The following is a 10,475-nucleotide window of genomic DNA, read 5'->3' as shown; positions in this document are numbered from 1 at the left end:
AGTCTTGGAGGAGGACGCTGGGAGGTGGGGAGTCTTGGAGGAGGACGTTGGGAGGTGGGGAGTCTTGGAGGAGGACGCTGGGAGGTGGGGAGTCTTGGACGAGGACGCTGGGAGGTGGGGAGTCTTGTACGAGGACCCTGGGAGGTGGGGAACCACGGAGGGAGAGGAAGACATGAGGCGTCGCCTGCTTCGTGACCTGGCATTTAGAGAAATGGCAGGATCTGAAACCTCATGTCTGCACCTGAGGGTGCAGGCAGCAACTTGAGGACATTGGTACTGAGCCCGCGGCAGGAAGGAGCATTGGCTGGGGCAGCTTGGCCCCTCTTGTGTTGCCTGCAGGTCACCTCCGGCCTGTGCCCTCTGCTAAGGGACTGGGGAGGGGAGGTCCTGTAGCAGAGGCGCGAGGGCAGCTGACGGGCTGCTTGCCTCTGTCATTCAGACCAGCGATGGCGCGAGACGGAGCAGGCTGGATCCCTGACGTGGAGACTAACTCTCAGGGAGCCAGAAAAGGGAGGTGTTTTCAAACCATCCACTCCTGCCTTGCTTTTATGTTTTTCCCTAAGAGAACAGTCTTTCTCCTCCAAGGCAGGCTGTGTACGTGTGCCCGTTTGTGGGTAGGGGGGTTTTGTGTGGGCGTGCAGGCATATGTGTGTTGTGTATTTGCTCGTGTGCACACACGTGTATGTTGTGTGCACATTCGTGTTGTGTAGATGCATGTGTGCCCAGGTGTGGACGGCATCTTGGTCTCCCTGGGCGGAGTCTGCAGTCTTTTCGGCTCTGCTGGGAGTCCCACCTGGTGGGCTCGCTCTGCCGCCATGACTCGCGGCACAGAAAGTCCCCTCATTTACCCAAAGAAAACAAAAGATAACGATTTGGCTACTGAAGATAAGGCGCCTGGTTCATCAGGGAGGTTAGGATGACCGTGAGCGTCCTCCCGGGAATGCAGACCTGGAAGGAATTGGTTTGCACACACCTCGTCCTGGACCAGAAGTTCAGCAAAAAGCCTTGTGGAGAAAAGTGTCTCTATCCAGTGGCGAGGCTTCCTGCTTGGTCCCTTTCTCGTTACGGTTGTTGGGCTGCTGCTCCCCCACTCTGTGAAAGGGGCGCGCTCGGTGCCAGGCCTGGCCTCGAGCCACACGCCGCGGTGGCTCCCCCTTCCTGAAGCCCCTCCTGCTCTGCGTTTCCCTCCCCCCTCTGTCTGTCCCCTCCTAGATCCCCTCTCCTGCCCGCGGCCTGAACTCTGTTCCCATGTTCTGCGGGGCAGGAGGCTTTTCCGAGCTGAACGGGAAGGAGTGACCGCCCTGGGCCCCAGAACGCTCCCTCCTTTGCTTCATGGCACGTCACCCCTCTGTGATCAGGTGACGCTAACTCCATTGAGAGAGGGAAACCGAGGCAGGAGGTGGTTAAGGAACAGAGCCTGGGTCACCCCGCTGGGCAGAGGGGAGTGGGACCCGGGTCGGTGGTGTCCCAGAGCTCACGTGCTGACCTGCGTTCACTCTCCATCCTGTCTCTCCTCCCCCAGGGCCCCCAAGTGCCCTCTGTTAAAACTGCCTCTGTGAGGTCAGGCCAGGTGTTGAAGCTCCCGCTAGTTTTGAAACCTGTGTTCTTTCGCCCAGAAAGGAAAGCACTTTAAATCCATCACCACTGTGCGATGATGGGGGTGGTCCTACCACCTCGGGAACAAAGAGGTGGGTGTTCCTGATGATAGGGTGGGCACAGAACTAGAATATTTTCATGTGGGAGGAGGAATAGAGAAATCTGGAGGCATCTTTTCTTTCTGCCCCGGGGGTGGGGTCCGGAGTGCTGGGACCGCTTGTCGGTGTTTTTCTGAAGCTGGTTCTGTGTTAAGTTCCAGCTCAAGAGGGGCGTGGTCTAATGCCGGAAGTAGCGCTTTTAGCACGTGTTAAGTAAAGTGAAAGGTAATCGTTCCTTAGCTTCCGTCAGGTCCCGGGCACTGTTATGAGTTGTCTTTACGTAGGGATATTGGCTGAATTGGTGGCTCTCAGCGATCTGGACACAGGCAGGGAGGCTGTATACCTTTAATCTCGCTGTAGCCTGTGCTCCCCGCAGTAGCTTACATAGCCGCCACTTTCTTCTGCTTTTGTCAGTGGAATAATGGAGCGTAACCAATTTGCTGGTGATCAGTATCTGAAAACAGACCAGTTCTTCACCCAGTACATTTTTTTCCTTTGGAGATTAAAGGATAGAGTTTCAGCTCAACATTATGACTCCCAGGCTCATGTAATTCCTGAAGTTCAGGGAACCTTCAGGTCTAATATTCAGGTCCTCCACTGCAGAATTACTAATGCATGTGTGATCTGAGCGTGATCTAGCCGCATGGAAAGCTGCCCTGTAAGGGAGCAGGCCGCTAAGAAATGGAAAGGGCCAGTAGCATCGCCTGAGGCCAGCCCTGCCAGGCCAGGGTAGAGTTACTCAGATAAAGGGCAGCATCTGATAGCTGCCGCAGCCCTCACCCTCGTGATGCTGGGGACTGTACTTTTTGTCCCTTTAGACCTCCCTGGCACTAGAGCATCAGTAAGGGCCTGCAGACGGGTGAGGAGTTGGTACAGCCTGGAAGAACTGTGTGTGGGGTAGGAAGGAGCTACATTCCTTAACTTGTAAAGGATGGTCTGTGTCTGTGCAGGTGCTGTCACCCTGGAAGTTTGTGGAGGCTGTGTGTGTGTGTGTGTGTGTGTGTGTGTGTGTGTGTGTGTGTGTGTGCGTGGACTCCCTGACACGTTCAAGAACACAGTGGTGTAGGGCCAGGACCAACTGTGAGTTCAGGTCAAGTCTTGACTTGCATTGTCAAGTGCAGGACCGACTAGTGCAGCTAACTAGGGCTTTGGGCTACAGCTGGTTCATTTCATTTCCTCCAGTCCCTTTCCAGTCGCTGTCTGCTACTTCGCCAGCTGACAGGGTGACAGTAGAGGGCTCCCAGGAAGGTCTTAGTTAAATCCCAGAGCCCATTTGCCTCTGTTCCTAAAATTGGTGGGGAGGGGACTGCTGGGCTTTTCGGGGAGGTCGCTCAGGTTGTGGGATTTCCATCCACCCACACCCTCCTCCTCGGAGGCTGGGGGGCAGCGGAGCAAGCCTGTGAGCGCCGGCCGGCCTGCGGGGCGGGGAGCAGCTCGGCCAGGCTGGGAGAGGGGCAGAGGGCGCTCAAGCCCGCCGTCACCCTTCGCTCTGGCTGGTGTCGGGTCTCAGGCAGCCGGATCCCGTTACCGGCCCCAGGACATTCGGTTTCATTGAAGAATACCTTTCCCCTTCTGTCTCCTTGTGGTGCAGATGATCTACATGGATGATGGAGTGTCGTCTTTTGTTCAGATCAGAGGCTCCGTTCCGCTGTTTTGGGAGCAGCCAGGGCTTCAGGTAGGTAATAAAAAGCCTGTCCGCATGTGTCTCTTCTCTTCTAAACGGCTGTGAGTTGTTTCTTTTAGTCATATTTCTTTCATGGCAGTTTCTGGTCTTTTTCCCCAGCCCAGTTGGATTGAGCTGAGTTGTCACAGTGTGTGTGCACGTGTGTGTGAGCGTGTGTGTGGTGTCGTACACAGAGACATATACGTTGTGTGATTTTCCGATCTCGAGCTCGCTGATGACACTGGTGAGGTGGAAGGTCTTTGCGAGTAAGTGGACCACATCGTGTGATTGCAGTTACCTTCACTTAGACCCAGGTTCAGTGTGTTGAGAGCGTGGCCTAAGATGTCTTTTTTTTTTTTTTGCGGTACATGGGCCTCTCGCTGTTGTGGCCTCTCCCGTTGCGGAGCACAGGCTCTGGACGCACAGGCTCACGGGCACGAACCCGTGTCCCCTGCATCGGCAGACGGACTCTCAACCACTGCGCCACCAGGGAAGGCCCCCTAAGATGTCTTTAGAGAGTCACGACTCTCCTGGAAAGCTTTGAAAGGTTTTGGGGGCCCCAGCGGCCGTGTGGCAGGTCTGGCGTTTGGAGGTGCTTGTTGTGGGACCACGTGCGAACTGCACGGAGCTTTCATGTGATTTCTAAAAATACTCCTTGCCGTCCCAACAGGGCACTGGCCGGTGCCAGAGGTATTTGGCCTTCTGTCTCCTGGGACGAGTTCAGGGTGTGGGTCCAAGAGCATGTCTGTCGTCAGTGGAGGGGCACACTGCTTTCCTACCTGGGAGGGTCACAGCCGAGGGGACCTGATGCCTCCACACCGATCCCGGTGTTCCCGCCTGGCTGGAGGGGACGTGGGTGCCCTCAGGAGACCCCTGTGCCCGAGCCTGCGTCGCCTTGGCTCTCCTTCTCGAGCGCTCTGTGTGACGGTGGCTGGGTCACCAGCCGGTGGCTAGAGAGGCCCAGGGCCACCTGCCAGGCTCTTGGAGTGTTTGATGTGCTGGGTCTCACCCGCCCTTGACTTGACCCAGCCTCAGCCATGGACACTTTGTCCTCATGCTGTCATCGTGCGGTTGGAAGCCGTGGAAAGGAACCTTGTCAGCCCTTAGGTGAGACGGGTGGATGAGTGTCTCAGTTCTGTGGGCAAAAGCTCAATTAACATTCAGTGTTTCCACGAGAAAGGAATAGCTAAGACGTGTGCAGCAGCTGATGGCATTAAGTGGTGGCAGAAAGGTGTGCCCCTGAGGATGGGTGGAGATCTCCTCTGGAGGCCATCCCAAGAGAGCTTTGTTTTCAAACAGCTCTACTGAGATATAATTTGCATACCTAAACCTCACCCATATAAAGTGTACAATTCTATGGTTTTTAATGCATTCACAGAGTTGTGTAACCATCACTATCATCTAATGTGAGAACACTTTCATCACCACTAAGAAAACCATGGACCCATCAGTGGTCACTCCCCATTCCCTCCCCGAGGCCTGGGCAACTGTTCTACTTTCTGTCTCTATAATTTGCCTATTCGGGACATTCTCAAAGGGGTTTTGAAACTTGATTTTCTTTAGATTTGGAGTTTTCCTTTGATTTGTAAGAAACCCCCAAACTGGGAGATGGTTATGATAGAGCATTAGAATTTGGGAAGGGCCCTTTGAAATTCATCTGTTTGGCCCTCGCGCAGTTTGGGGGGCTCCGTTATTATTATTATCAGCTAGTTTCTCCTTGCTTTGCACACTGTCTGTCTCTACAGGGTGTTCCAGGGGACGTGCCACACAAAGTCCGAATTCTCAGACCTTCAGGAACCTTCGTGGTTCCCCCTTTCTCCATTTCGTCTTCTCCAGGGCCTTCCTCTGGCCATTTCTGTCTTATTTCTAGGACTCTCCACACTCTGGTCTCCCTCTTCTAAAAACAAGACAAAACTTGTCAGTCCCCTCTTTAATTTTGGTCTCCAGCTTGACTCCTCTGGTGCTCCAGACACAGCCTGACCCTGCATTGGAACAACTGTCCCCCAGTCTGACTTGGGTCCGCATCCGTGGACCTTGGGTGGCTTGCTTTTCTGCAGCTGTAGCATCTTTTAGACTCATAACACTTGTTAAGCCTCTTCCACAGCCTCCGTGGTTTCTTCAAAATAAGTTTCAAAAGGCTTTAGCGTTCATGAATCTTAAGGATTTGCTCACCTTTGGGTTTGATACCCGTGTTTATCCTCTAAATACAATCCCTCATCAAAGAGAGATGAGGTCGTCTTCCTAGGGCACAGGAGGGCAACTTTCAGTCACCCTACCCGAACTATCAATAGCAAGCCTGATGAGCAGTCCTGGTTGTTTTTCTCTATTTTGAAAAATTCCCCCTCCTTCTTCACTTAGGTTAGATGAAAAGTGCAAAGATTTGGGGGTAAATAGCTTGCTTTTTAAGTTGCAGTGTTGCGCCTTCGCCCTTTTGCAGTTACCCCAAGGGAGTGGATGAGCCCTGCCGGGGTTGGGGCACGGAGGTGCGCAGAGAGGACCGTGGGATGATGATTGGTCTGCACGTTATCACGGGCGTAGTGCCTTCATTACAAACTCCTGGATCCTGACTGCATTTCCAGCAACCATGTACCTTTAGCAGTTCATCTTTATCTTGTTAATAGGTTGTGCAGATTATAAATAGCCTTAGTTTACTCTTCTGTAAAATGGGCTTGACGATAACAATCTCCTAGGATTATGGAGAGGATTAAATATCATAGGATGTATTAGAATTTAGCTCAGTATCTAGAATCTAAAATGTACTAAAAAAGGTGGCTGTTAATGGTATTAATAACGTAAGTCATAGCATCTAAGAGACAAAAAGCACAAGTGGCATTTGCATCAGGAGAAGCACGGCTCTTTGCGTCCTGCAAGCGGAGTAGGAGTTTCCTGTGAAGGCCCCACGAGGACACCATGCGGTGTAGTGACAGTGTCCTCACGTTTTTGCATTCATGTGCGGCACAAGCACCGGTCTCCTAGGCTCTTCCACTTCCCAGCCCTCATGCACAGCCCGGGGAAGCCATTTATTCATGCCACAGACACTCATCACCTGGTACATGTAGGCACCTGACATCAGATGTCGCCCCCGACTTCGGGGTGGAAGTGACAGGACATAACAGTGTTGTACGACTAGAGCTGGGAGAGAGGAAGGCTGAGATCCCTGTGGCAGCTCTGGGGACGGACAGTCCACTCAGGCTGCAGGGGTGGGTGTCTGAACTGACCTGAGAGGGATTGGGTGGAATCACCCAGGCCAGGAAGGCAGCCTGCAGAGGGAACCACAGATGCAGGTGTTGCAACTGCTGCGTCAGAGCCCATCTGGGGACCTGTGCTGGCTCTGCTCCCTGCAGCCCGGGCATGGGGGACAGGGGTCGTGGTGAAAGGTGAGACTGGAGAGGCTGGCGAGGCCCAGATGAACATGGGTTTTGTACGTTACGCTAAGGAGTTTGACTTTTACCCCGGTGGTGCCCAAACTGCTGCACATTAGAATCACCTGGGCAGCTCATAAAATTCCTGGCACTCGGGGTGCATGCCATCCCAGTTACATCAGCACGTCTGCAGGTGGGAGCAGGCATCAGTACTGTTCTGAAGACCCTTAGATGACTCCAATGTGCAGAAGGCTTGGGAATCACTCAAGGTTATGCTGGTAAAACGGTTTTTTGGGGGCCAGGAGGGAGAAGTTTTGGTTTGTAGCATTTGCCCGTTTCCGTGGTGTAAATACTCCCATCAGAGCTGATTTCAAGCCAACAGCTTGAACTCGGAGCTGGGAAGAGGTGTGCGTACCATGGCTTGTGAGCCGGGAGGAGCTGGCTCTGCGCGCTCCGGACGCTGCGCCAAAGGGTTCAAGGGGTGGGTGATGAGGCCTAAGTAAGCTTTGGAGTTTGGAGGAAGAAGATGGAAGGTAAGGGCACCAGGTAGGACGCTGGCATGGATCCAGGTCAGAGATGCTGCCGGCTTTAACTAGGGGAGGCCGTGGAGGGGGAGGGAGAGGTTCGGAGATGCCGTCTGTGGCCCTGGGACCCTCTCAAGCGCTCAGGGAGGCTCTTGTGGACTCAGCCAGGCCTTCTTCTTCCAGCCACTCCCTCAGGCTCAGGCTGGAATCTTGGGATTGAACCTCTGACTTTAGGGACCAGACAGGAGTGAGTGGCTGATGTCCACCTGGCCGGGGGAGGAGGGAGACTAAAAAAAGCAGCGTGTCAGTTCCTGAGTGCCGGGGCCAGCAGCGGTTTCATTTCAGCCCTGCGTGAAGCTGCTCCCTGAGGCTCTGACAGACTGTGGCCTCAGGACTAGGTGACACCAGAGAGGAGAGATTCAGGTCAGCGTCGGGACGTGCGGCCTTAGGCAGCTGGACTAACGGGTTGTCGAGCTGATGGACGAATGACCTCCCGGAGAGTGTCCGAGGCCCCCCTTCTGCCCACGCCCCGTCCACTTAGGAGGCGGGGGGACATGGCTGTGGGCAGGGTGCCCTGTGTGCGGGTGTAGACACAGACCCCCGGGCTGCTCTCGTCCCGCTGCCTTGTCCCCTCACAGGCATTCAAACCCCCAGCAAAAAGGGAACGACGACGATTAGGTAGAAACCAGCACCTCTCAGACTGTAGCATGGGGGGCGTGTGTGTGCATATGTGAGCTACCTTGTGCAGGAGTCACCTGGGTACTTGTTAAAACACAGGTTCCTGGCCCCACCCCCGGAGACCTTCATTCAGTAGGTCTGAGGTGGGCCCTCATATCTGCATTTCTAACAAGCTCTCAGGGCACACTGACGCTGCCGGTCCGGGGACCACACTTTGAGAACCACTGGAGTCAGGGATCCTTTCTGCCCATTTACTGCCCTGGTCATTCACTGTGGGTGGTGCCCTTAGTGTCATCAGCAGTGACGTTGGACTGACTGCTGTGGGGATGGGAACACGCCTCCAAGGGTCCTTCCTTGCCCTGTCCACGCAGAGAGTCTGGGTGAGGGAGAAAGGGCCGAGGCATCCGAAGGGCCGTGCCCTGTCCCGGGGCTGGGCCGTGTCCTCTCCTGCTGTGGGCTGCTGCCTCCTGACTGGCCCCCAGCTTCCCTGAGTCCTGCAGATGCAGTCGTGCAGACTCGTTAGAAACACGTGTGTTTTGGGGTCTTTGCACAGCGACCCAGTTGGTGGGAGTCAGCCAGGGACGGGAATTCAGGGTCTCCCGTCCCTTTGCCATCTCCACAGCACCTGGTGCCGTGTGGACCCAAGGTGTCAGGCTCACTAACTCAGGCCTGCATGGGTTATGCAGTTCGTAACAGGACTTAGGTAATTCTTATCTCAGGGGAAGTTTAGAGCCAGAGATGAAGCTTCTGAGCCCCGAACCATTTCCTGATTCTCTTACTTGCTCCCATGGGAGTGAGTCTAACAACAGCCATACCTTCTTCCTGAAGCCAGGGGGGGTTTCTTGCGGTGACTGACAGGCAGACGTGGAGCAGGTGGCCCCCGGGGCTCAGGGTCCCCTCAGAGGGTGTCTGGAGGAGCGTGGACTCGCTTTCCACCGGCACCTTCCTTGTAAGTTCAGAAGAAAGATGGGCTGACCTGCCTCGGGTGCAGGACGTGACCGTCTTCTGGGAACTCAGGGGCTGTGATGGTTTTGGGGGTTAAGTCACTGGCATTTCGTCAGCCAGGTGTCAATGGCCATCAGGAAGGGAGGGCAGAATACACACAAGATGAAGGTGTTTGGGTTGAGCCTTTCTTAGGAGCACCCACAGTTAAGAGCAAGATGCCTCCTTTTCGATGCCTTACTTTACTGGCTCATTTCCTTCGTGACCAACGTTTCTTAGGACCAGAAGGGACTACAGACTTTATTTGTAGAGTCATTTATGTGGACAAACCCAATCCCAGTAATTTCTAAATCTATTGCTGAGACACTAGTTTTCTAGATGGGTACTTTCCTCACGTATGGAGAGGGACAGAGGTATTATCTGCAGTGTTAAGGGTCACAAAATAATGCTTCTCCCATGTTCAGTAATATCTACATCTGATGGTATGGATGAATCCAAGGACACCACTTTTACAACCTTCAATACCAAGCAAAACTGAGCAGTACATTTGAAGAAACTTTTTATCTTGAAATGATTTCAGACCTACAGAAGAGTTGTAAGAACGGTGTTGAAAGGACCCTTACACATCATTACCCGGATTCACTAAATGTTAACATCTTGCCACACACACCTATGCTTTATTTATTTCTGAATCATTTGAGAGTAGGTTGCATACATCTATTTAGTCTGTTTACTTGTTAATGTTTCAGGATGTTTTCCCAAGGAGCAAATATATTCTCTTACATCACCACAGGGTAGGTACACATTCAGGAAATTTAACGTGGACACAGGACTTTAATCAGATCTGCAGCCTATATTCCAGGTTTATCAATTTTCTCAGTAATTAGTGTCCATCGTGGCTCCTTTCCCCCTTCAGTCCGGGATCCAGGCCAGCATCACATCCTGTATTTAGTTCTCACGTTTCCAGTCTCCTTTAATCTGGACCAGTTCCTCTGCCTTTCTGTCTTTCCTGAAGTTGATGTTTTTGGAGAATGTAGGTCTTCTTTTTCTGTAAATTGAATGTTCCTCATTTGGGGGTTTCCTGATATTTCATTATGACCAGGCTCGGGGTACTGATTCCTGGCCAGAATGCCGATCGACCGTGTCCTTCTCAGAGGTCCTTCCCATCTGGAAGTCCCCAGTGTCCCTCTGCCCCTCATTAGTGATGTTAGTTTTGAAAACTTGGGCAAGGTGTTCTTCAGTTTCTCCACTTATGCTTAATATGTGTTGTTGTTGTTGTTGTTTTTGTGGTACGCGGGCCTCTCACTGTTGTGGCCTCTCCCGTCGCGGAGCACAGGCTCCGGACGCGCAGGCTCAGCGGCCATGGCTCACGGGCCCAGCCGCTCCGCGGCATGTGGGATCTTCCCGGACCGGGACACGAACCCGTGTCCCTTGCATCGGCAGGCGGACTCTCAACCACTGCGCCACCAGGGAAGCCCAATATGTTTTACTTTTCAACTAACAAGTGATTTATGGAGACACTTTGAGACCATGCAAGTGCCCTACTCCTCATCAAATTTCCCCCCAAGATTTATGGCCAATGGATGATTTTTGCTGAATAATTTTTTACTAT

The 10,475-nt window shown here is 53.2% G+C and overlaps 1 protein-coding gene across 6 annotated transcripts in view; it reads left to right on the top strand.

Moving 5' to 3' along the window:
* SYNJ2 (synaptojanin 2) overlaps positions 1–10,475 on the top strand; it is a 99,550-nt gene that overhangs the window by 50,884 nt on the left and 38,191 nt on the right. For all 6 annotated transcript variants that reach the window (XM_027082488.1, XM_027082461.1, XM_027082470.1 and 3 more), the window contains one exon: positions 3,286–3,369. In XM_027082488.1, the coding sequence (XP_026938289.1) occupies positions 3,286–3,369 (84 nt within the window). The remainder of the gene's footprint in view (positions 1–3,285; positions 3,370–10,475) is intronic.

Source organism: Aethalodelphis obliquidens, unplaced genomic scaffold, assembly GCF_003676395.1.
Source record: "Aethalodelphis obliquidens isolate GAN/ISIS:26980383/991018 unplaced genomic scaffold, ASM367639v1 scaffold3, whole genome shotgun sequence".
Taxonomy (NCBI): Eukaryota; Metazoa; Chordata; class Mammalia; order Artiodactyla; family Delphinidae; genus Aethalodelphis; species Aethalodelphis obliquidens.
The sequence above is the reverse complement of the archived record's forward strand: the minus strand, read 5'-3'. Positions and strand labels throughout refer to the sequence as shown.